The sequence below is a fragment of the Polistes fuscatus genome, unplaced genomic scaffold (genome assembly GCF_010416935.1).
Source record: "Polistes fuscatus isolate 324 unplaced genomic scaffold, CU_Pfus_HIC Scaffold1, whole genome shotgun sequence".
NCBI lineage: Eukaryota > Metazoa > Arthropoda > Insecta > Hymenoptera > Vespidae > Polistes > Polistes fuscatus.
The window spans coordinates 18,406,065-18,433,795 of NW_025112997.1; the positions used below are offsets into that span (position 1 = coordinate 18,406,065).

At 37.8% G+C, this 27,731-nt stretch overlaps 1 protein-coding gene across 6 annotated transcripts in view; it reads left to right on the forward strand.

Annotated features, from left to right (window-relative positions):
• The window catches only part of LOC122515355 (RNA-binding protein Musashi homolog Rbp6), a 557,776-nt gene that overhangs the window by 440,149 nt on the left and 89,896 nt on the right, over window positions 1-27,731 (forward strand). For all 6 annotated transcript variants that reach the window (XM_043632682.1, XM_043632674.1, XM_043632690.1 and 3 more), the window contains one exon: window positions 15,557-15,605. In XM_043632682.1, the coding sequence (XP_043488617.1) occupies window positions 15,557-15,605 (49 nt within the window). The remainder of the gene's footprint in view (window positions 1-15,556; window positions 15,606-27,731) is intronic.

Genomic DNA, 27,731 nt, shown 5'->3' on the forward strand with positions numbered 1-27,731 from the left:
TCTATCGTCTTAGCGATCAACGTTTGAAATTTTTCATTTTGTCATCTTTCTATCGTTCTTATTTTACACAAAGATAGATAATGTCAAAGAGGAAAAGTATATCGTGAAAAGAAAAGGAAAAAAAAGAAGAGATAAACGAACGAGAGAGCGGTGATTAGTCGAAATCTGATTGATTCCACGCGGACCAAGAGAGAAAGAAAAAAAAAGATAGCAGTAAAGGAATGTTAGTAAAAGGGCGACGTTAAAATGATAGGGGTCTCCTATCCAACCTACCTCTCTCTCTCTCTCTCTCACATCCATTACCTTTTACATCGAAAATTAAGCCGAATGGCAATCGGAAAACGATATCCGATATATCCGTAAATTTTCAACTACGTAATAATAGTAGTAGTGGTAGTAGTAGTTGCGTGTAGCGTGCGTTAGAATCGTTTGGGTTACTACCGCGAGAGAACCACACGCGAATTTGTTTTGTCGGTTCTTCGAATTTTCAACAAGCAAATTCGAAAAGAGCCACCGGGAACGGAACGAAACGGAACGGAACGAAACGAAACGAAACGAAACGAAACGAAACGAAACACAGCAAACCAAGCTTGTAAACATGTAACGTACGTCGCTCGCGCAATGTATCATGTCGGAATAGACGTATCGTAAATTTTCATGCATCGCGTAACTTAGCAAACACGAAATCCTCTCGCTTTTATCATCGAATTCGAGATTCGGGGTTTCTCTTATCTTTAATAAATAAGAAATCGATCTATCTCCTCTTCCCATGATAGATCTTGATGTATATATATTTTATAGAAAAATAGATAAATGTTTGCGAATATTTTAATCAAACCGATTCTTTCCGATGCCAGAACAAACGATAAATATTGCCTTACTATCTTTCCCTTGTTTACGATTTTATAATAAATTGACTAAAACTTTATCGATCATTTTGATTTTACTTTTCTATCGAAAGAACAAGTATACGTCATCGAGAGAACAACGAAATAAAACAATTACGATCAAATTAATTATTCGATGATACGAAATGATTCGAGTACAAAAATTCATCGTACACTTGGTAAAACGAAAAGATCGCGAAAAATCGAGTATCGTTATTTAAATATCGATCTAAACAAAACGACGCTGTCTCGTTGCTCGCGAATAAGAATGAACGAGGAAGGAAGGAAGGAAGGAAGGAAGGAAAGGGTAGTGGTTTTCGTTCCATAAATGAACCTCCGATCGTTCCTGGTAAAATAAATAAACGATTTCGCCGTACCCTCTGATCCTCTTTTCCTGTATATTTCTCCCTCTCTCTCTCTCTCTCTCTCTCACTCTCTCTTTATCTCTCTCGCTCTTCCACGTGCGATACGATGCTCGTAACCCGTTTAGCTTTTATTTATGCATAGGACAGACCACCCAGAGGTAGATAGCCCTTGCACCAGACGGCGTACAACGACGCTTGATCCGCACGAAAATGTTCGCCTACTGAAATTATATGAAACGATCGTTCCAACCCCCCTATCCATCCCCTATCTCCTACTCCCCCCCCGCGTATTTCTCTTTTTTTCTCTGCGTGTTACACAGGGTGCGAACAAAACAAAAAAATAACTACAATGCATCGAGGGAAAGAGAGATAGAGAGGTTGATTCGAAGGGACACAACGATTCACACGAAAACCCGTTGTTGTTTCTCCCTACCTCCTCCTCCTCCTCCCCCTCCCCCTCCGCTAGCACGGTTTCTGTGAATAGAACTGTACGTTTCTACCACGTAAACGATTTGTTTACGTGGCCTGTCGAGCCATCGGCTAGCAAGCAGCCAGAGCATTGTTTCGCACAATCATAGCAAATATTTCGTTTGGCGATCGCTCGTCATCATCGAACAACACAAATCGTAAGTGTAGTTCACCATCGGTTCTCGTAGTTTCGATCGGTAGGTAAACACTTCCGATTTTTGGCTTTTCAATCGTTGATTGTGATCCAGATATTTTGTTGTTTGTTTAAATCTAGGTGCGATCTCGTTTAAAATATCATTCTCGTTCGCCATGTATTTATATATTTTTAGAAATATTTTTATAAAAATTCAATCAAAATGGTTTATGCGGTCTATAATTTTTCGTTTCTGTTTAGAACGATATTAAAAAGTTCGGGTTGTTTTTTTTTTCAAGAAATCTGTTGTTGTTTTATTTCTTTAGGAAGAAAATACAAGGAAGAAATTATGTTATATATATATATATATATATATCACTCAATAACGTTCTCGCGAGCAAAAACGTTCCAGTGATATCGAAATTCCGTATATTTCAAACTGCTAACAGTGCGGAAAGTCTTGAGAGAAAGAAGAAGAGGGTGGTAAGAAGAAGAGGAAGAAGAAATGAGAAAGACAAAAATATAAGTAAGCGTCGACGTTCCGTAGAAGGAGGAGGAGGAGGTGGAGAAGAGCTTTTTCGTTGATGGTCGAGAACGAGCCTCGGTGCGAAATTAGAATAAACGTATTATGTTGAACTCGTAGGATCTTCTCCGCCAGGGTGACGTTCCTCTTAAATTCCACGAAATTTCGTGAGAGAAGATCCCTTCGTGAGACGTCTCATCAAGATTCTTCTTTCTATTCTACAGTTCCCATGTTACCCAATGTTACCTACCACCACCACCACCACCACACTTTTCTACTCTTTTTATATTCGTTTAACCTTTTTTTTATTTTTCGCTAACTCTTACCGACCATCGTAAATGCCAAGAATTTTCGTTCTACGGTCAAAGAAAATGAAAAATAATCGTTCAACGTGTTATACAAAGTAATTTATCTTACACGCAACTTTGAATTATCATATGAACTTTTAGAATTAGTTTAGGTTTAGTTTTATTCTAGGATGAGAAAACTATTGTTAAAAAACGTGATTTTACCATAAGATAAAATCGGTTAAATGTTGAATCCTTTTCATATTTTTGTTCTGTTATTCCGATAGAAAATAATATGTCTTTCGTTATTGGAAATACTTTAGTAAGAAAATTAAACACCCAGTTGTTTGTTTCGAAACATCGAATTTTCCCCCATAAACTTTAACTGCGAGTTCTTATTATACTCGTAACGATTGAACGGTGATAACTTACGTGTCGTTGAATAAACGTATCAGCTCTAGATTTAATGATTCTAATATCAGTTTTGTTATAGCGGAGATTCTCTTAATTGCGTTTCATTATTCTGTACGTTTATTTCGAGAAGAAGTAAAAGAAAATCGTGGAAGTTTGCTCGGAGAGAACTATTACGCGTTTTCGTATAAGTGTTACGCGAACTAAAAATTTCTTCTCTTAATCTTACGTTCTCGCCGTCATTATTTTCGAAGATAAAAAAAAAGAGAAGGAAAAGAAAAAGAAGAGAAAAAAATTGAAACGGTAAAACCGTAGGCTCTTCTTTTTTTTACTTTCTTTCTCTCTCTCTCTCTCTCTCTTTCATTTGATGTCCGTACACATTTCCATTATCCCAGTGTAAATTATTTTCCACGATGGTTGCTGTTACTGCTGCTGCTGCTTGCTGCTTGCAGCTCTTTTGCCGTACGCGAATCGAGAAAAAAAGAATCGGCGTTTCGATAGAAAAAGTCTCAGAGGGTGCAACATTTACTCGGGCGTATCTTTGAAAAGCGAGAACGTCGGTTTGCGAAGAGAAGGAAGGATAAAAGGGTAGCGTACCGCGAGCAACGAGGACGCGGTAAAATATATACATACCGTCTAGTGAAAAAGGCCAGGTCCTCGAAAATGAATTTAAGTAAAAACCGAGTTTTCTGCACGCGAGCGCAGAGGGTGTTCTGAACAAAAATTTTCATGCGGAAAGTCAGGCGAAATGGATACAGGCAGAGCAGTGCAGAATGTGCAATACAAGTATATACACACACACATATATATATATATTACATGTGCATATACGTGTATACGTATGTGTATAAATACATCGTCAGAAATGCGGACACGCGTCTCTTTTTTGCGCGTCGTTTTATTTTTAATTTTTTAATTTTTTTTTAATTTTATATTTTTACGCAAGACAAATGGCGGTTCACAGTATGTCAACGTATATCATAAGAAATTTCTATCTCCTTTATTTTCTTTTTACTTTGTTAAGTATATTTTAATATTTTTCGCTATCCTTTACTCTCGTCGATTTGAGAAAACCCGATCCAATGAGTCGAGCTTTTCGAATATGTTTCAGTCAACGTGTCCTGGATGAATTTCATACTTCCAACTTTATGGTATATGCTGCGTACTGCATAATTAAACTTTGCGAAACCCGTTTGCTTTTAAGAGATTTCAATATTTTTTGATGCTTTTTGATAACAAGTTTTGATTATCAAAAGTTACGTATCATTTTTATTCGGGTTAAACTTTATCTCTGACGTTAAATCAAATTTTATAATATAAATTCGATAAAAATTACGATATTAATGAAATGACTATAACTTGACCACGTTTAATTCGTAATTTCAACCGAAGTAATACGACTAACTCTATTGATATACATACATTACAAACACACGAATTTGTCGGGATACGAGTTACACCGAAATACTGCGGTTATTTCTTCGCGAATTTCGATAACTGCTGTGGTACGAGTATTTCACAGCATGACCTAGCTACGTGATGCGATATATCCTTCTATTTATACTTGATCAAAAAGTTAGTAGAGTAAGGTGAATGATCTACCTGTGAGAATATCGCATACGGTGAGAGATACATTTTTACTTTCCAAGTGAATAAAACCCATCCAACTTTTTCCTGCCATTCGTATCATCCTTCTTTTTTGAAAAATTCAATAAACTTCAAATAAAACAAAAATGTTTCTTAGTCCGAATCATGAGATTATATTTTTTCCTTTCTTCATTTTCCAATGCACTTTTCGTATAATTTTGTACAACGTACAATCAATGATATTAATTCATAAGAAAATCGTTCGAAGAATGTTCTTTTTTCGTCTCCTTGCTCACAGAATGGTTTTATTTCAACGTTTCTTCTCAATTTTCAACCGGATTTCTTCATTCAAACGTTTTATTACCTGCTTCGGACATTAGAGCAAATTCAATTTACTTATAATATCCTATTACAATCTGATAATTCTAGCGTTAGGATAATAAAAGCATGAGCATTATAAACGTCGTAGTTCGAGAGAAAAAAAGCACGGGACAATGGCATTCGTTTCGATTGTCACGACAAATCTTGACCTTTTACCACGACCATTACCCACCACCACTTGCATTATATTTCACGTACGTGTATCACACTTTCCTGACAAAATTATTCTTTACAATTTTTTCTCCCAACTGTGTTGTAATCGAACGGCCTACCCAATTAGAGATCGTTAATGAATTAACGCGAGCGAGAAGAATGTTTTTTCTTGAATATATCGAGGGAATAAAAAGTTTATTTTTCTTTTGTGTTTCCCTTTTCTTTTTATTACCTTTATTTTTATTATTATATTATATTATATTCAGTGATTTCGTTCGTTTTAAATATATTATACCTACCTAACTACGTATTTTTAAACACGTGCACACGTACACGAAGCAACTTCTTCTCTCTCTCTCTCTCTCTCTTTTTCGGTATAATTATTATTTATTGTTGTCATTAAAAAGGTAAAACTAAAAAGCGACCACCAACAACCACCGTACGAACTCGTCGAGCATTGTTTCTGATCGTGCTCTTTATACGCTACGTAATTGCGTGCAATAATTTTCAAAAAGGTTGTTCCTTTCATTATTATTTTTATCATTAATTAGATTATTATTATTATTATTATTATTATTATTATTATTATTATTATTATTATTATTTTCATTGTTAAATCAGAAAATTCTCACGCCTCGAAATAATATGACAATGTAATAATATTTAATCAAAACACATATCATTTTATGAACGCTCTATAGTATTTTCATGAATAGTACTGCTAGTTTTATATGACTGCTTTTTGGATTTATGTGTGCAAGCTTATGCGCAGTCTAGAGCTATTATTACCTGACCTATCGGATATCCTGGTATTCGATAAGATAAATGAATAAATGGAAAATACACGCGATCAGATATATATTTTACTCTAATACTTTAACCGTGTTATTCGAGTATTTACATTGTTTCAAATAAACGTAATTTATATTTTTGTTTGAGATAATAAGATCGAAATAAAGAATTATTTTCAATTTAGATAGCTTTATTTTTGTATTGAAATAAATATATATATATATTTTATCTGATAATATAGACAAATACGTTTTAAACTGACAATATTTCCATGAATTCAAAATCAATAGTATAAAAGTTGAAAACCCTATATCGGTACATGATAATGTATGTGGTATAAATTTTGGATATCAGTAAATCTTCAAATCTGTAAATCTATCAGATTTGTATATTTCATTCGAGTGAGTATCTTTCCGAGTTCACGGGTTATCGGTGGTATGGGGTTCGGGTAAGACTCGTGTAATATTCTATATCTCGATATACTACCGGATATATTCGAGTTCTACCTTGCCAATTCTAGTTGTCCTAGTTTCAACTTGTTCCTTTTTTTATTTTTATTTATTTTTTAATATATATATATATATTTTGCGTAGTTTATACCGTTGTTATCAACACTGTCCTCCTCTGTGTTTGTTGCAACGACAACGAATCCTTCCGTTCCTGTAAAAAGTTGTCTCGCCGTTAAACATTTGTATCTGCATTGTTTGTATTTGAATTATATTGCATAGCATTCTGTGTAATAATACGCGTTACAAATTATTTTCTCCAATCGTATACATCTTTTTATTATTATTATTATTATTAAATACAATAGCCATCGTCATTGTCGGTTTGCTGTAATGTTAATAAAATATTACGAATTATTATTATTAATTAGAGTACCGATTGTAACAAAGATGAAATATTTTTTCCCTTTTTTTTTTTCTCTTATAAAGATATTCTTGATTATAATAAATAAATTGATATATATTGAACGGATATACTTAAAGGAACAAAATTAGATAGTTCGTAACATTTCAAATAAAATAGTGCAACGAAATCGTTGCACTCTGATATAAATAAACGGTTAGGAAAAGAGAACGATGAATGAATACTTTAGAAAAGTTTTTTCCCAATCGTGGTTGGTTGTGGTAGTCATCGAAAGAAAGAAAGAACAAAAATAAAATAAAATAATAATAATAATAATAATAAACGTGTTGCTTGTTGCTCATTCGTTCGCTCACTTTTGCAAGCACAAGTCGCGAGTGTGAAACGCGCTAGGTATTCCAGTAGGAGAGAGAGAGTATGAATAGAATCGCGAGAGGAATTCGTTAAACAGCTAGCAGCAAAACGAAGTAGTAGGGTTTGGAAGTAGGGCCTGGGGAGAAAAGAGAGGAACGGGGGGAGGTGGGAGGGAGGGGTTGCTCGAAAAGGGAGCTCGAAAGCGACGACCCTGTTCTCTTGCAATGGCGCGTCGAAAGAGAGAGAGAGAAATACAGTTAGAGGGGGGTGGGGGGTGGTCGGAAAAGCGAACGCGTCGAGGAACGAGGAACGAGAAGAGAGAGAGAGAGAGAGAGAGGAAACATCGGAAACGAAACTAAAGCGAGGGCTTGGAATCTCCGGAACGGTAGAGATTTAATACACCCCGGCGCATACTAAATCCACTAGGGTACAAGGGCTGCCGGGGCGTTTTCGCGTTGCAGTTTGCTACGAGAACGCGTAACAGCAACGAGAGAGAGAGAGAGAGAGAGAGAGAGATAGTGTAAAAGAACGACGACGAAACTCATCGAAGTCCCTGCTGTCTGGCAGTGCAGCTCGCCTCGTGCTTGCCTCGTTTTATTCCGGATGGAGTAGAGTAAATGGGAGAGGGAGGGGAGGGGGAGGGGGAGAAAGGTGAAAGGAAGAGACGCGAGGTGAAAAAGAGGAACGATACGCGCCCGCGTACTTCGAAAATTCCAGAATTACCACCCTGTTAATGCTGGTACCCGGTAACCGTGAAAGAAAGAGCCACCGAATAGGCTAGCTGGTTTGGTTGATGGTAGTGGTGGTTGTGGTAGTGGTGTGTGTATGGGTAGTAGGTTGGGTAAATCGGTATCGTTTCGTTTAAATTCACGTCGTTTTACGAGCCCGACGTTGGCGAAGAAAAAAATCGACAACCGTTGTGGTAGGGGTAAGGGTACGGGGTCAGGGGGTGGTGCTGCTGGTGGATGGGCTGCGTGAATCCTTTTCAGGAATCGTCGCCGAGAATGTTTTTCCCAAATGCCAGCTAGCAGTTGGGGAATACTTATTTCAGGATTTTTCGTTCGCTTGTAATTATTTATGTAATTATTTATTAGGTTATCGATGAGAATCGATTGTATTATTAGTTTAGAATCTTTCGATCACGTATTCGAAACGGCGACGTGATTCTTGGCTAACGTGAAGTGTATATTTTTGTATATCATTCGTTCAATTTATTTCGTTGGACAACTAATTTTTCATGTTTTTTTATTTATCTTTCATTGTTAAATAAAGTTAAGGAAAATGACATTAAAATAAATTTGATAACTATAAATCTTAGACACGTTATTTTATTTTTATTAAATTACTATATTCGTATTAAAGAATTTTTTCTATATTTGGTCTTATTGAAGTACTTCACTTCTCAATTCTTATTCTTTTCTTTTCTTATAATAAAAATCTCGTGGGAATATAAATGTTATAGAAAAAAAAAAGAAAAAGAAAGAAGGAAGCAAACGATTTGTAAACGTGTATAATAATATAATTAAAGAACTACGTTTTAAGGAGAGAAAAATATTTGAATTTCTTCTAGGATACACCGTAACGAGTTTCGAGAGAATACTTTCTGCTCTTGGTTCATTAAAATATCCTATAAGTCTCTTTCTTTCTCTTTCTCTCTTTCTCCTTTTCTCTTGGTTTCGATCCACGAGGGCGGCATTATAAAAATCAGATTTCCACAGTTGTTGTTCTCTTGACCCAGTTTTCGCGAAATCCTTTAACATTGGCCTGTCGAATAAGGAAGAAGAAGGCCACGAGCGTGTCGTCGTGTTGCCGTGAAAGCCAGCCCCTCTAGCTAGCTAGCTAGGGGTTGAAAATGCCAGAGGATTGCGAAAAAGGGGGTAACTACGTTTCATAGTAGTATAAAAGGCAAGCAGGCAAGCAAGCAGGCAAGCAAGCAGGCAAGCAAGCAGGCACGGTCGGTAAGACAGCAATCTACAACTCGGTCCACCGAGAGCAGTAACGCAACTAGAATCGAACTTGTAATAAGGTACTATGCCCTTCTCTGCTGCTCGCGAGGAAACTCGATTGCTCCTTTGGGATAAAATGGTTCCCCTTTCACCACCACCTTGTGTAACTTTTCCGTAGCCTTGGGGGCTGGTCGGTGGGGATGAAAAAGGAATTTCTACTGAATTATACGCGAATTCCCCCTTTCTTTTCTGCCTTTTTCCATTTTTTTTTTCTGCTCACTAATACGATGTTTCCCGTTGAGTTCTCCTGTTGAGTATAATTTACGAGATTCGAGATCGGAACTTAAGACGTACGATTTTAATAACGCGAACTAGGCTCGAACGTTTTGATCTATCTAATTCGTGTAAGAAATCAAATGGAATTATTATATTACGCGTTCGCGATGAATCTTTTTAGAAGGGTAATCTTGTTTGTATTAATTCGTATTTTCTTTTCTTCTTCTTTTCTTTTTTTTTTTACGAAGCACCCCGTTAGATATAAAAATAAGAAGATGAGGCGCTCTAGCTCGGAGAGACGTGCCTGCCGGGTTTTCTCGAGTAGGAATCACTCCAATAATGGTCCTTTAACGGAAATATAAAAAGCGCGATATAGCGGGAAAGAGGAAAAGAAAGTCGTGAGAAATGGTCTGAGAGAAAGATTAATATCGATTCGACGAGTTAATGCCGGAGGGAAATTCCATTCCGACTTGGGGACATCAAAGTATATATATATACACGAAAAAGAGATAGGAAAGAAGAACCTGTCTCTCTCTCTCTCTCTCTCTTCAGAGTTCTCTTTCCTAAAAAATTACGCAAATCAAAAAAAAAAAGAAAAAGAAAAATAAATGAAACGGAGTTTAAGAGTCAAAGTTTCTATTGAAAGAGAAAGCACATATTTAAAGTGAATTACTTTTTCTTCCCTTTCGTTACCCTTCTTAATTTTTTTTTATTTTTTTTTTATTTTTACTCGTCAGTGAAAAACCATCAGTAGTTAAAAATTATCGTCATTTTCGAATTCATTTTATTCCTTCATTCGTAACCTTTCATCGGTTCCATTCTTTTTTTCTTTCAAAATCCTATAATCTTTTTAATTATAAAGTAAAGTAATATGTATATATTAAATATCATATTATTGGATCGTAATTATTTCGTTTATAAAGACACAAACGAAAAAAAGAAATCTTTCATTCTAACAAAAGAAGAGACGTTCCGAATGGTATTCATTTATACATATATATACACACACATACAAACATATGATTTTGATTTTAAATGCTAGTGAGAAGAACATTTTATGCGAAGGTGTTAACGCGACAAAATACTACAAAGAAATAATGAAAAGGGCATACATTTTTACTAGAATAGAAGAGCTGAAAAAGAGGTGGGGTGGGAGTGGGGGGTGGGGGAAGGGGGAGAAAAGAAAGAAAGTATATAAGAAGAAAAGCAACAACGTGTGTTGTATCCATTCTTCAGTGTTGGTCTAGTCTTAGTTTTTACCGAGAGATCTCCTCTCACGTTTTCATTAGAAGTCTCTCTCTCTCTCTCTCTTTCTCATTTCTACTTTCTTCTCTTTCTTTGTATCGACCTCTCATTCCCTATGATGTGCTATACTTTACTTCTTTTCTTTCCTATTATAGTTTACTTCTTCGTCTTCTTCTTCTTCTTCTTCTTCTTCTAAAACAAAGAACGGTACAAACGTCAGACTAGAAGACCGAATCTCTTTACAACTTTCTCTGCGATACTTGAAAAACTGAACTATTCAAAGAGACGCGTTGGAAAAAAATAGAAAAGAGAGAAACAAAAATATAAAAGAGCAAAGAGATAGGAAAGAAAAGAAAGGGTTGGGAGGGAGGAGGGATGAGGAACAAACTAAGAGAGAGAGAGAGAGAGAGAGATTAGAAAGACACGAATTCAAAGCTCAGCAACTTTGGCGACGCTAGATGATGATATTAACAATTGGAAACTAGCCATATAACTATTATTTTTTTGTCTCTCTTCGGATGTTCGTATGCGAATGCAATCCTGTGAAAAAAAAAGAAAAAAAAACGAAAAAACTCGCCATGGTATTTTATCTCTAAACATTTCTCTCGAGTATACTTTGAAGTATAGTAGTATTGCGTTTTCTCTTTCTTGCTTTCTTTCTTGCTTTCTTTCTTTCTTTCTTTTAGGTTTCTAACGAGAAACGGTTTTAACGATATTCAAACACAAGCTTGCTTCACCCCCTACCAAGAAAGTGAGAGAGAAAGAGAGTCTAATTTAAAACTTGAAAGTGAGACAGATTGTCGACATGGAATGGGGGAAATATTAATCTCTGATGCCAATCTGCGCTTAAACTGTCAGTTTTAACTCTTAACGCGAATTGCCGTTGATAAAATTATTCATACAGAAAAGATAAAGCACAGAGAGTTGTATATCTTGAAAAAATTTTTCCTAAGCTTTTTAGATAGTACACGCGTAATTGTTTATTTCTAAAAAACAAAACAAAAACACACACACACATATACACAGAGAGATTTTTATCGTTGCGAGTAAGAAACGTGTTTCAAATGAAATTATCATTTTCAACATCAAAACTGGAATAAGTTTCTCTTAACAATTAATTAAATTCGTTCAATTCTTATACAATTTATGGGTATATACATTTACACACTATTAGTATCGATTAGAATGAAATTGGAAATGAAAGATTCGTTTCTACCATCTGTTTATATAAAATGATTACATTAAGTATCAATCACGATGAAAGACGATCGATACTTTATCTTGAATATTACATCGAGTCTATTAAATAATTAAATAACTTACAAGTATCTTTTCTTATTTCTCTGTAAAAAATTCTCGTTAAATATTTCATTGATTCTTTGGCAAATCGCTATTTTGACGTTCCTACCAATCTCGTAAATTATTTCAATCGATTTCTAATGACATTTAATGAAAATTAGAAGAACGTCAAGAACATTTTGAAAATCTATTACGTATATTATAAAATAAAATGTATATCTAAACGAAATACGAAATATTTGACCAATTGCCGCGCATGAAATCACCATTTCACGAGGAGTGGTACTTTATCTTGAATATTACATCGAGTCTATTAAATAATTAAATAACTTACAAGTATCTTTTATTTTTTCTCCGTAAAAAATTCTCGTTAAATATTTCATTGATTCTTTGGCAAATCGCGATTTTGACGTTCCCTCCAATCTCGTAAATTATTTCAATCGATTTCTAATGACATTTAATGAAAATTAGAAGAACATCAAGAACATTTTGAAAATCTATTACGTGTATTATAAAATAAAATGTATATCTAAACGAAACACGAAATATCTGACCGATTGCCGCGCATAAAATCGTCATTTCACGAGGAGTGGCGAGGATGGGGTGGGTGAATGAGAGGGGGTTGGGAAGTTGGTGTGTGTCTCCAAGAATATTTCTTCTATACTTTCTTTCCTAACTTGGATTCGATCTGGCAATAACTTCGAAACGTTTTCTCCTTTAGCCTAAAGGGCCCGATACTAGTTTTATCGTCTTCGCGCATGCTGCGTTTTCTCTTAGGAAAAGAAGTTGAAAAAACGAGGACGAATTCTAGTGGACGTAATGCAGAAAGAGAGAGAGAGAGGGGCCGGGACTGCAGAGGAAGGAAAGTAAAGGAAAGGAAGAAGAGAAGGAGGAGGAGGAGGAGGAGGAGGAGGGTAGAGGTAATCCCTATTGTTTCTTCTGTCCCATAAATCCTGCTAGCTGCGGCGTCTTTCTCTCTCCTCTCCATCTTTCCCTTTCTATCCCTTTTTCTCTCAATGGTTTTCCATCTCCCTTTTACATGCTGCTCACTCGTTCGTTCTCTTCAAGTCCAGGCCACGCTTCAACCTTCCGACAACACATCCTCTATCCAGTCGTAGCTTTAACCTTCTTCCTCCTTTTCCTCCTCCTCCTCCTCTTCCTCTTCCTCCTCCTCCACCGACTACTCTTTTCTACAGGAGATTCAGGAAAGCATTGTCTTTCTCGGCAGCACGCTTCGTAAATCTCGGACCAGCTGTGTTTTACGACACATATGTAGTTCCCGTAAAGACAGGAGCAACGATCCTCTCAGAGATTTCGAAACAGGCGTGTTTGCCTTTCTGCAAAAATCATTTCTTCGAGATCAATCTCACCTGAACGGAGGGAAGGTGGGGGGTAGGTCGGTCGTCGCATCCTCTTTCTTGGTCGTTACGTCACGAACGATATCCAAGAAAAATATTCCTGCGACATGTGCGAGCATCATGATCCTTTTCCAAAGTGCATTGTTTTTAATAATAATCCTACCAAGCGTGGCTACTGTAATTCGTCAAAAATGCATTGAAAACTTATCAAATTTATATTATTCATTTTCTAAATGAAATAACAATCTTATTTTTTTAAAGCAATCATTTGATCGTTCACAGAGATAAGTGTCGGTAGGTTTAGCGTTTAGATTAATTCAGAAGATTTTCTTTTTTTTCTTTGTGTTCATATTTTATTAATCATTCTTAAAAAGAAGAAAAAAAGAAACAAATTTTTAAAAAGATTTAAAAATTTGTTTTTCGTATATAATTATTTCAATCACTCAAGCCCTTAATTTTACATGCATTAGTCAAATGACTCTCGAGAGATAAAGCGATGTGTCATATACACGAACTCCGAAAGAAGAATTACGTGCACTTTTGTTGAAAAAGAAAAATATATATGTAAACCCTTTTCACGAGTATATCTACCCTCGCTGCAAATTTTGAATTGTAAAGCTCGGAATATTTCGCATAAGATATTTTTATATCTTCTGATACGGTCAGTGAGTAAAAAAAAAAAAAGAAGAAGAAGTTTGAACAAACTACCGTTCCAGATGAAAGAAAGAAATTCATCTTTTGTATTACCCTTTTTTTCAGAGACAAACTATTTTGTTACATCCTCGTACGGAAAAGTAAATTTTAAGCTCGCGAGAGTTTGAGACTGTTACATTCAACTAGGATTCATTTTCAGACGGAAATCCATAAAAAAACTGGACCTGTAATATATATTTTATCGCAATTGTGTGACACACTTTTTTATTATTATTACTAAAATCAAGACGAGTAGTAAAGTCGACTCTACCAGCCAATCATTTTTCTCTCTCTCTTTCTCTTTTATTATCGTAAGAAAATTGAATAAAAAAAAACAGAAAAAAAGAGAAAATAAAATAATATCAAAGATAATCCGTAATATTGCTCGCGTAAAAAAGAAACTTCCAGCCTCGGTGTAAAAATACGAGTACGCTAGCGTGTGTGCATCGATGCATATTTGCTTAACCGTTTCCCAGGAGTGCTGGAATAAAAAAAGAAACGAAATAAAACAAGTACAATGTTTCAAAAGTACGAATTCCTGTCTAGTGCAGTCCCGTAGAAGATGACAACAGATAAAAGACCTTAAAATTTCTTCGACGGGTTAGATTTTCTCGTAGAAAACCTTAGAAAACAATTCCCTACATATGTCCCGGCAGTGGGCGTTTATCAAAATTGCATTTACGTTTCGTAAAGTGTTAAAATAACGTTTACAATTCTCCAGAGTATTTTCATTCGCATTTATATTGTATATGTTTCACACCAGTGTGAGCGATGTTTACGATTTTTGCGGCTTCCAAAAAGGGTCGTCGCTCAGACCCCTAATGTGGGGAAAAGGGTTGCTTTCCTAACGCCAAATCCAAACAGACGACCCTAACCAACGTCGACCCTCTTAATTTACGGTCCGCAACCTAGACCGAAGTAGGTATCTTATTTCTCTATCGCCCTTCATCGCGACTCTTGGTACTTCGTGCGACTTCATCGTAGTTTTTAAGCTATCGTCTCTTTTTGTGTACGTCTAGTTGATAGAAAAAAAAAAAGAAAAAAGAAGAAAAAAGAAGTAATTTTCGATTCGATCATCGTTTCTATTCGATTAACACCACGATTGTTACATTTTTTATTTTATTTAATAATATTTTATTGACCCTAGAGCCTAGGCTCCCTAAAGGCCATTAAATTGAATGAAAATTTAAATGAAAATTATATAATTATTATTAAACTTATCATTATATTATTAGTAACGCACAGTAAGTAGATAAAAGTCAAAAGAAAATAGTAAATAATAAATAAAACTATAATCGTTCTATAATAGTAGTATAGTAGTATTGGTTCAAAGCAATAAACATATGGTTAAAAAAAAAAAAAAAAAAAAACAAAACAAAAATTAAATTAAATTAAATCGTAAATCACAAAACACCGCTGAATATCTTATTATTGTCTTATACGACAATGATAGTAATTATTATTTTTATAACTAACACATTTTCAATTTGAGAATCGTACTGATCGAAACAATTTCTCGTTTGAATTTCAGATAGAAGACGCGATGCTCATGTTCGACAAGCAAACCAACAGGCACAGAGGTGAGTGAAATTTTGTCCTTTCTCGTAGGCAATCGAAATTGATGCGACTGCGTGAATACAGAAACGAAAATGGAACGCTTTAGCGACGCGAATGTTCAAAACACGAATGGAAAATACGTACATACATATATATACATACGTATATGTATGTAGTATACTTCATGCACTGATATACATTGGCTATATATAACGTTGTGACTTGAGAAAATATGACGAAAATGCATAGAGAGCTTTCTCTCTACCTGTTTAGCGAATCAACAATGCCAGCATTTCGCTAGCAAACATCAAGCCTGGTAATTAACAGCCGGGGCTGAAACTGTAATTACTAATTACGGTAATTCGCGAATGTCAGTGCGATGTCGGTGTAGCCAAAGACAAATAACATTAATTCGACGGGATATTCGATCGTTTCGTTTGTCATGATATGGATGCAAATGATTTGAAAATTCATAATATATTGGATGCCATCTTGCATATTTGATTGGGTACAATTTGCCGCGAAGTAGGTGGGAGGATTGGGAGGGGGGGAGGAGGGTAGGGTACGAGAGCTGCGTCGCAAGGTTTAATCGTAGAAAAAGAAATATTCGTATTCGAACGTTGCGTGTTTTCGCAGATCGGATATAAAAAGGGTTCTTTCCGCGTAGTATGAAAATCTACTGCTCGCGTTATCAACTGAAAACTTCGTCTCCTGGGAGTCGTAAATTCTAAAAAAAAAAAAAAAACGTCTTTGCGATCGGTCCAATCATGCTCTTCTTCGAATTGCGAGCAAAAAGATATTTGTTTGAAAAACCCCTCTCTCTCTCTCTCTCTCTCTCCCTCTTTTACATAAAATGAAATAAACTCTGCGCGTATGTGTTATTATTATAATAGAATCAAATAACACATCCGAGAGAAAAAAAATGTGATCGTAAAGCGAACATCCACCACGTCGATTTGTAAGATGAAAAACAACGTGAAAGACGAGAGGGGAGAAAAAGAAAAAAAAATATAATAGTTATCGAGTGTCTTCATTCTCGATTGTTAAAGTGTCGTATAACAGAGTGAAAATTGACTGCGAGGAGATTCGAATGATTGAGAGACTATGATAAATGAAATATCTGGCAAAAAGAGGAGGGTGTAAAATAGGCCAACGTAATTTCCAGTAGTACTCGGTTGCACCTTTCCGATGTTGGGGATGGGAATAGGTGGGGGAAAGTAAGAGAGAGAGAGAGAGAGAGAGAGGGGGGGAACCGACCAAAGACAAAGAAGAAACTCCGACTGGTTCTCTGTTCTGAATTCATTTACTTTGGAACTTCAATGGGAGTCGATAATCGTTGGTGATCGAGGCAGCCGACCCTCTCGATAATCGGGATACTCTCTCCCTCTCTCTCTCTCTTTCTCTCTTTATCTTTTTTATCGGTATCCGGTGCACTTTCTCATTCGCTATCTCGCTTACTCTTTCTTTAACCCACCTTCGTCTACCATCGTCGTTGGCAAATGCCTGGCGGCGGGTCTCGGTGATAGATTCTAATATCGCTTATGAAAAATAGGGCCAAATGGGATATGAAAGCTGGCTCCCTTCAATGTGATGGGGATTCGACTTGCCTGGAAAAGGAGAGGGAAGAGGTTGAGTATGATAGAGCGCCAGGGGTTTGGGGCAAAATCGTGATCTATAAACGGAGTAGTAGGATGGAACGAATAAGAAAGTGGTGGAATAAGGGGTTGGAGGGGGGGAGGGTGTGCGGTATGCCGCACATCGTAACGAATGGAAAACGACAAGGAGGATAATACGTGAAGTGCGACGAGACTTGGGGGTAAGGCGAACGAGAAAAAGCGAACGAGAGAGAGAAAGAGAGAGAGAGAGAGAGAGAACTAAAACGAGGGTGGAAGAGAGAAGGGTAGTCTACTATAGTGCTGCTCGTTGAGCCAGCTCGAGGGTGTGGGCACGAAAAGGAAAAAGATAGGGGAAAAGAGGTAGAAGCTTCTTTCAAACCGGCACGTAATCTCTCTCGCGATGACATCCAATACCAGTTCTATCTAGTGCGAGACTGTGAACCTCGAACTCGAGCTCCTCTCTCTCTCACACACACACACACACACATTTATACAGACACAAAGACACGCCAATACTTTTAGATTTCAAAATATGGTACTTTTGTATCTAACCCCTGACCCTTGAGAGGATAGTAGTTTCAGAGTTCTTACCGGTTGCGCTAGGTGAGAAACTTGAAACAAAATAAACTGAGAATCGAACGGGGGGCGGACGTGCTTTATCATCCTGGCCAGTTATTACATTCATATTGTCATTGAATCGTGGTCACGCTTTCAGTTCGGTCCGATGTTCTATACCAACGGCCGGATATCGAGGATAAATCTGGAACGTGCACCCCATGAACTTTGCAATCTAAATTTCAATTATTCGCGAGCTATGCTTCCCGTTAACCTACCCCCCCCCCGCCTCCCTCCTCCTCCTCCTCCTTTCTATCGAGAAATTCACTTGGCAATGCGAACGGATCACCGAATAAACGGGAACATTTGGCCCCAACAGAGTTTGCGCATTGTCTCTGTTTTCGCGATGACGACAGGTTTGATCTAATCGCGCGTAAAATATGCGTAAGAAAACACGAAGCTCTATGCGTCGATTAAAAATTCCGTCGTTCTTTGCAAATCTTGCGTTAGATTTTTGTTTTATTTTTTTAACTCGTTATCGTATGATCGCGAAATTAGATAGATAAAAAAGAAAAAAAGGAGGTACAGTTTATCGCGTAGAGCTTTCGATAATTCGTCGATCGAAAAAAAAAAAACAATTTTCATCCAGTAACATACGTTTCCGCGATACCGCGAATTTAAACTCTTCGAATGTAAATCAAATTAATGCTATTCACGAGTATCCAAACAGATTATTCGTATCAATAGCAAACACGAGCATTTGAAAGTTGAATTCATTTGAAAACCGTAACGGTTTAGATTCGCGAATGAATCGTAGACTGTAATAGTAGTTACACATGTGAAACGATGAAAAAGAAATAAAGAAAGAAAGAAAGAAAGAAATAAAGAAATAAAGAAAGAAATAAATAGACATCGAAATTACAAAAAGAGATCACCGTCGTCTATCCTTCGTGAGTTTCTTCTCTTTATGCCCGAAATCCCAGAAGGAGGAGAGTCTCCTCACTGTAGCAAATCACTGATAGAAGGATGAGGAACTCTCGAGGAGAGGAGTTCTACCAAGCAAGGACATTCCGCGAAGCGTTTCTGGACAATTTCGAGTCCTGATGGTTTCCGTACCGAGCTATGATTTCCACGTGGATAGGCAAGCTGCAATTGCACCAAAGCGAATCTTCTTCTCCCATTCCATCCATCCATCCCTCTTTTATACTCTCTCTCTCTCTCTATCTATCTCTTCTTATCCCTCTTTCTCTATCTCTCACATGGAAGAGGTATACGTCGAAGTGCGATTATCCAAGCTTCGCTGGCCAAAGGATTTTCCCTTCGTGAGCTTCGCTCTCTTACTAGCCGAAGTAGTAGGAGGAACGAACCCGGTTGCAAGTAGGAGAGTACCTCGACGAGAACGCTTCGTGAATTTGCTTCTCTCTCTCTCTCTCTCTCTCTCATATATCTGCGCTCACGAGCGAACGATCTTACGGTTGAACATGCACGCTCGATCTCGCGCGCGCTCACCTATCTTCTTCAACGAGCACTTACGTATGTACATACACTAACGTAAAAGATCATAGATACATATATATATATACGGACACACGAACGTTCGTATAGTCATAAATGGTCGTAAAGGAAAGAGGAACATAGTCTGAAGAGAAACAGTGTGTGTTCTTACGTGTTCGTAAGATGAGCAGCAGTAGCAGTAGCAGCTGGCAGAGGAGCAGTGACCGATGATCAAAAAGGGTTTGCCTTTGCGTCTTTCGGAAGAAGAAGAAGAGGAAGAAGAAGAAGAAGAAAAAGCATCCTCGACTAAACACACGTGCTTGTCGAAGCAACTTCCAATTTTGGATCGTTTATTGCATTGCTTTCTCCCCCTGAACGATCGTTCGCTTTGCTGCCGGATAATCCGTATTTTCCTTTCTTTGGGGTAAGATTAAAAAAAAAAGGAAAATAATCGAAATATAAAATCTATAGACCCCCGGCTTTTGTCGATAGAAGAAGAAGAAAGCTCGCTCGCGTTATCTCTTTACTTTGTTCGTTGTCCGAAATTCCAAAGAATCCTTACTGGCGTTCGCATATATAGAATAATCGGTCAGCTAACGCGCTAAACTCTAACTTTACCGAAGTTGACAACACGGACGTTGTTCGGAATCCGAGATCATCGAAGGAATAGAGAATTTGGACAAAGAGAGAGACAGAGAGAGAGAGAGAAGTCTTCGAGACGGGGGAAACTTCCTTTCTATTCCAAACGGCAAGGCAACGTCCTCGGTAGATGCGTTATGCCAGTTTCACGTAATCCAGGTTGGTCGAGTGTGTAAAGCGGTCGGAGAACTCTAACTAAAGAGAGAGATAGAGAGAGAGAAAGGGTTAGAGGCTTGGTTGCTACCACTCTAACGTCTTTCGCGAAGGCAGGTCGGAAACTCCGTGCTTCAGGGTCGAACCAACAACTCGCATGGCGCGCGGTAAACCGTACCATCCAACTTCGGCACGTATGCGGCACGCTCCCATGCCCATTGCTCTCCGCACGGAATAGTTATCGGACGAGGCAAACTTCCTCAAAACCGGTTCGAAATAGTTCTAGCGGTGGTGCCGCTTTCTATAACGGCGTCGTCCTTACGCTAGAAACGGCAGCTTTCCTTGTTTTCCTCCGTTCCCCCCTTACCATACCCCCAACCATCTCCCACTACTCACCACCCACCACCCATTTACGCGTCCTCGTCGTCGTCAGCCTTTACGTATCCCCTCCCCCCACCTCTTTCCCACACCCCACCACATCTTCTACGTAGTACAAGTTCAAAGATCATTCTGCCGCGAAAAGCTTTGAATCAACCCTTCCGTACCTAACGGTATGATGATCACTGGCCTGGAAAGTCGAGATTGAATCCACTGAATTTTATCCGCTGACATTTCTCTCTCTCTTTCTGATATTGTTTTATTCTTTGACGTTCTTGATCGAGATTCAATTCGTAAGTAATTTTAGAACTTATACTTATATTGTTATTGATCCGAACGAACGTTCTTTCGTAAAATAAATTCTTCGTAGCTTTGGGAAAATGGTTTTTTCCTTCTTTCCTTCCTTCCTTCCTTACGTCAGCGGCCAAAGGGTCTCTTCCGAAGGGCATTTTAACTTGCTGAAAATATCTTTCTTCTTTTTTTGTTCTATTTTATACTCTTAGGTTTCTCGAGCATATTTAAGAGATCAGCGTAAAGGGTAGGATCTTCCCGTAAAAATATCATGGCTCTTTACGAGAGAGATTCTATAGCGAGAAAATTTCTTTCCTCTCCGACGAGCTTTAGTCGAGCGCAAGAATTCTCGAGGTGATATCGTCTTTTCGGAGCCGGGCAGCGCAAGTAGTAAGTACCTACCTACCTACCTACCTACCTACCTACCTACCTACCTATCTACCTACTTGCTCTCTTGCAAGATGTAAGAGGTTTGAGGAAAGCAGTAAACGATAGGGAGGCTGAATTCCGCGTCTCTGCAACTTTCCGAAACTTATACGAGAAACTTGTCGATGCACGGCTCAGAAACTTTTCAACGATGGATGCTTTTAGGTCAAAGATGTTACGTAAAGGATCACGGAACTAGCTAGCTAGGCTATACGCCTGCTAGTATTTCACGAATTCTTCAGCCCTTCTCTTGGAATATCTCAAATCGTCCGATTCCAATGATAATTCATCGTGTCGCTGAGGCATCTGTTTCTTACTCCTATTGCCAATACCGTAAAATTGACGTTAAAGTTTTACCCGAGATTGATTACGAGCCTTTAGTTCGAATATATTTTTGTCTATGTGCAAAATTGGAAAATAAATGGAGACAAAAATAACGTCCAAAGTAGGAGAGATCGTAATCGGTTTGAAATATATATTCGGATTTTCATCTAAAACGAATTGTTATTGTTCTCTCGTATGTGATAGATAAACGATGAAATTATTTGTCTATATGCTAGCCACGTTAGATCGAATCATGCATCTATTTTATAGGTATATATATATATATATATATATATATATATATGTTGTAGATTAGGATATTTGAAAGACTCTTTCCATAAATCTGGATTTTCGAAGGAAGATATTAGATCCTTATCGGTTGGACGACGAAGGACTTTACGCGGAACTTTCTACCGTGCATATTATAACGTAATACCTTAGATTTTTCTCTCGCTATGTAAAGAAACTAACCTTAGCCGGGAATATAAGAGAAGAGACGTTCGTTCCTTCCTTCCATTCCATTATGGGAATTTCAAGATGGAGGAGCTCCATCGATACGCTCCAATTGTAATCTGCATTACGAGTATAACCAGTGTGCATTGCATGTAACTGAGAGAAAAACTTTAGGTAGAGGAACAACGAATCTTGAAATATTGAAACACAAACGTCTGTCTCGATATACTTTTTTCTTTATTTTCTTCTACGTTTTCTTTCTCTTTCTCTTTCTCTTTCGCTTTCTCTTTCTCTTTCGTTCCGTCAATCTTTTACATTTCTTTCCATTCCCTACCACCAGCCTTCCTGCTTTTCGTTTTTCTGTTCACTTCTCAATCCTTTTCTCTCGACTCTTTTCAAATTCTATTTCTACCAGATTTACCGTTTCTCAGTTGCAACGTGAGTTTTTCGCGCGCGATTGAATTGCACTCGAGCAACCCTTTGGACCGTGATTTCGAAGAAGATCTTCCTTTTTTCTTCAATGAAATGTGCTTCTTCTCTCGTAAGGAATTTTTCGTCTCTATCGTAAAATCGGATAGAAATATTCGTGAATTCTCTTCTTTTTTTTTTTTCTTTTTCTACACTAGAGAAAGAATGAAAATCTCTATTTTATAATACAGAAGACGGGGAAGGAGGAAGAGAGGGAGAAAGATCATTTCGTATACAAAATTTTTATCGTGATTCACGTGATAGATTAATCATTTAAAATTCGTTCAAATGATTTCGGTTATAGTTTTACCAAAAAGTATCCAAAAGAATAATAGAAAATAATACACACGTGTAGTAATTTTGATGGTATCTTATTATCTCGATAATAGAACTTTTTATCGACTACCATATACAGTTTTCTTTATTTCGTATCTTATCGTTTTCCACATAACACACTTGTTGCCGAGGATATCTCGGAAATGGTATGTTGGTGGTGTACACACACACACATACATATAAATATATATATATATATATTTGTAGGATACGAACATTTCTATGTTCTGTATTAGACGGAAAAATCTCCGAAGTACCTATCGCAAATCTTCGGGTCCACCCTCTCCCGAAACCTCTTTATCCAGGAACAAATAGCGTAACGACAACAGAACGATATTGGCGACATTCCGAGTCTGTACTTTTCCAAATCCTCTAATACCTCAAAAAGACATCCTTGTAATCCACATTGTATACCCTGACCAGTCTCTCTACGTCTCTTCTTTTCTCCTTTGCCCATTTCACTTGATCGTACGCTCCTGGCACAAATATAATCCGGCTTCCCTCTATCGTTCTCTTTTATTTCTACCTCTGTGTACAATGATATGTGTGTGTGTGTGTGCGTGTGAGCGAGCAACAAGCCACACGTACAAGTAGATGGGCCAACTCGGTTGTGTGGGGAAACGTCCGGAGGATATTTTTCTGGAAAACGAACGAGGCCATGATTTTTCGTCACGTTTTCTACCTACACACGTATTCGCAAACGGGATCTACTTCGTTTCCATGAGATAATCCACAATTCCGTAAACGTAAACGCATTCTTATACTCGTTCTATCTATTTGTCATTCGTATCTTCTTTCTCTCTCTCTTACTCCATCCTTTTCTATCCATTTCACAGGATACCCCCATTTATTCGTAACGACTACGCAAATTTCTGACGCGATTGAATTGAACCTTCGTCCCTCGATTATTACAATTTCATGGATCCTCCCAGTGAGAAGGGTCCTAGACGATCTCACGAAATTTTCACCTTTATTATCGGTGCCCTTTTTCGAGTTAGAGGAAAAAAGAAGAAAAAAAAAAACACTGACAAGGTGGAAGAGTAAAGAACCGTATGGCAAGGGGAAAAAAAAAAAAAGAGAAAAGAAATTTTTCTCGATTTTTCTTTCGGTAGGAAAGACACGGATGAGATAATAAGAATGAGAAGAAGAACGAGAGTGGATCGAGCCCAGAATTATCTGCATGTATATGTATCATATACATATATATGTAAATTAAGGTGTACGAGTGTCTGTGCGCGACACGAACTTACAGAAGCTTGCGAGCTTTCCCTTCCTCGACTCTCGTCCCTTCTCTCTCTCTCTCTCTCTTTTTTCTCTCTCCTTCCGTGCGTTGATCTTCAGTACGCTGATCTCATCCAAGCCAACTTGAATCGTTCGTCTCATGGCTGCTTCGACGAGCTTAATCTCTCGGATAGGTGTCCTCCTTCGCCTTAACATCCCTTCTCATCATCCTCTTCTTCATCCTCTCTCTCTCCCTCTTTTTCTTTCCTTCCCTACCTGGAGAAATTCTAGCAGAGCCAGAGGGGAAAATTTGAAATTCAAACATAAGTGGTTCTCTCGAGCTGTCGTCGTCGTCGTCATCTTCTTCTTCTTCTTCTTCTTCTTCCTTCTTGTTCGTGGTAGTCCTGCTACCATCATACCATATCCCTCTTTTTCTTCTACTGCATCGCATCTCGTTGCCTGCACCCTTAAGGCTCGGTCTTTTCGGATGCATGCGCCCTCTGTGAACTCGAATCTCTCAGATCCCAACCACTACGACATAACACGAAGGTGAAACGAAAAGACACGAAAATGATGATGCAAAAGCTTAGGTTTCTGTGTTCATATACGCATATAAATATATATAGATATAAATATGATATCTTGTATCCTATACCAGGACACCAGACGGTATGCAGCATGCATCCTTGGCAAAATACTCTCCTAAATGGCTTGAATTTAATTTATGTAATAATTTACGAGGACGTTGTGACACGTCGGAAAACAGTGCTTGTCATCGTGCGAATATGCTTCCAGCACGCGTGTGTTGTACGCGTGGAGAACAGGAACATGGTAGAGAGAATCCCGAAGAAAGGGTGAATTTTGGTCGGGGTGGGGGTGGGGAATGGGACGGCGAGGGGAACCGGGCGTTACTGAAACGCTAAACGTTGGCGATGGGAACGCGTGGTCGACGCAGCTGCCGAGCTTGTCGTTAAATTTGAGTTAGATAACAATAAATATTCATTAATGGACAAAGTAACATAGTGGTGTGCCTGGCAAGAGTGGTGGTGATGGTGGTGAATCTAGCTTGTGGTAGACTACACGACGCAAGTGCAAACCTGCATGTATATGTATGTGTGTGTGTGTGAAAACGGGGACTCGTACGAGCATGCGAACTGTATATAGTTAGAATCCCTGTTTCCCCCTTCATCCTCCTTTCGATAGTCGTCGTCGTCGTCATCGTCGTCGTCGTCATCGTCGTCATCGTCGTCGTTCTGGTCCTGGAGGAGAGAGTGTCGTCGTCCTTGCTATTGTGGCGGCTTAGGTTCCTATCGGCCATTCCGGAAACTGTAGGCAGTTGGCGGATCTGGTGTTCCGGCTTAAGCCATCGCAATTACCATTATCGATACCAACGGATGTAGGAAGCGTTAGGACGGGAGGGATGAGACACACAGAGCTTTCTAGATGTTCGACGCGTCGTCTACTCTGGTATATACCTCTACCAAGCCGTATACCCTGTGTACAATGTTCCGCATCGTAGGAAAGAGCTTCATTAGCGGTGATACAGGTGAATAGAATTATCCCCTTGAACTGCGTGCAACGGTACTTTGTTACCTTGCCATCGTAAGCTCTGTTATACGATCAAGAGCTTCCGTTCTTTGGTATCGAGTATCATTGACTTGATCGTTAATCGTATCGATCGTAATAGTAATTAACATTTTCAATATTGCGTATGTGTGTCTGTGTGTATGTGTGTGTGGTCGTCTCATTATTATATTATATATTATTTGCACTGGTATCGTAAAATCATATTTTTTATTTTATATTATTTTGTTGGTCACATGGATTATCTTTATATAGTAATTGACTTATTGAATAACAGTAATATTAAAATGAAGTTCATATTCTTTTAATCTTATTCTTATTTTCTTATGTATTATTCGTATTTTAATATACCACGAATATAAGTATTAATAAAAAAGAAACAATATAGAAATGTATCGTTTATAACGAAAATTTTGTCGATGCAAACAAACGTAATCCCCCAGGCGGTTGAAAACAACCTTCACGTCTTGTATACTTAATATTGTTTAGGCCCGCTAGCAATAACATATGTTTCGTGCGAAAATCCGTATATAAGTCAGTCTTAAGGTGAACGTGGTACGGTGCAGATCTACGATATAAGCAACGTGTGATTTATAGATGGAAAATATTCATTTCTATTCGTCGTTAAATTATATATGGTACGTACATTCTATCGTCATCTCTATATAACTTTTAATAACTTATAAATCATAGCCAAATACTTTTTATTCTTGTTTATAACTTTCTTTGTAATTATGAGACTATTATTAACCGACATTTCATGTATATTTATTCCTACCGTGAACTGTCAAATGACTGCTTTAAAAAAGTAACCATATATTTTCATATAGAATGAGATTTCAGCCAATTTAATAGTGAACAATATACCTTAATTTATTTAAAAATGAATAATATACATTAAATGCGTTTTCATCGAATTTTGCTTACAAAATTACAGGATTTTTACAAATTACAAAACGCGATCAGTTGATCGTACGTTATTGTACGTTTAGCGTTAATTCTCGTAGAATTCTATTGAAATTTTCAATTTTGATAGATCCACGATCCGTGGTGGAATAAAATAAAAATTCCGCGTTATCGTAGACGGAAAATACCGAAAGCTTTGAAAAGAATGATCGAGGTTGGCGATTCGAAGCCGCGCATGCGATATGGCCGATGGAATTACGTAGTTGTCAAGTCCCACTCATTCCTATCTCTATTTCTCTCTCTCTCTCTCTCTCTCGTCTACCTTTCTCACGCTCTCATCCGTCATGACTACGTCGGTGAGACTGCAAATTTCGAATTGTATTGGACTCACTCTCTCTCTCTCTCTCTCTTCACGAACTGCCAATGATTGCCGCACTTAACCAATCGGATTTTGCATTTCGACGCCTCGTTGTCAAACCTCTCCCTCTCCCCCTCCTTCCACCTCTCTCATTCTCTAACTCCCCTACTCACTACCACCACAACGCAACCCCTTTCTATGGGTAGTCTCGTCTCCGGTTGTATCATTGATGCTCCGAGGGTAAAGTGCTTGAACGCGAGTGCATGCATGCATTTGTGTGCTTAGCACTATTGAAAGAGAAGGAGAGAGAGAGAGAGAGAGAGAGAGGGGCAGAGAGTGGGAGAAAGGATTCTGGAGGGAGAAGCATTCTCAATGATGGCCGACGGTGTTATATCGTATCGAGATTGAACGCTCAACTTTTATGTTTACCCTTAACTCCTTGTCCCTTTGGAACGCAATATCTTCTCTTCTCTCTACACCATTTCTCATCCTTCCTCGACACGTTGAGAAGCATCGTAAGCTTTTTTCCTAAAGTAATATCTAACCACCCCCCAACCCAACCCCCCGGTCGTGATCTTTAAGAAAATCACTTAGCCTCGACCATTTTTTTCTCTCTTTTTTTCTTCTTTCCTTATTTTACATCAAATTAAATTGTGCGATTTTAATTTTTTTTTTTTTTTTAATAATCATATTATTAGTTGTACGTGAAAATAACGTTGTTGAAATAACGAGACGAGGAAAAGAAAAATTGTACAAATAAAATCGATTATTATTAGATTAGTGTAAGAATAAAGAATGACGCGAAGGATAACGAGTTGGATACCTGTAGTTACCTGTATATAAGAAACGTATCCATTATATCTTCTCGCATAGAGAGAGAGAAAGAGAGTCACGACCCATTATTCGCGTCATCGATGCATAGTCATGTATATAATACATATGAGCTC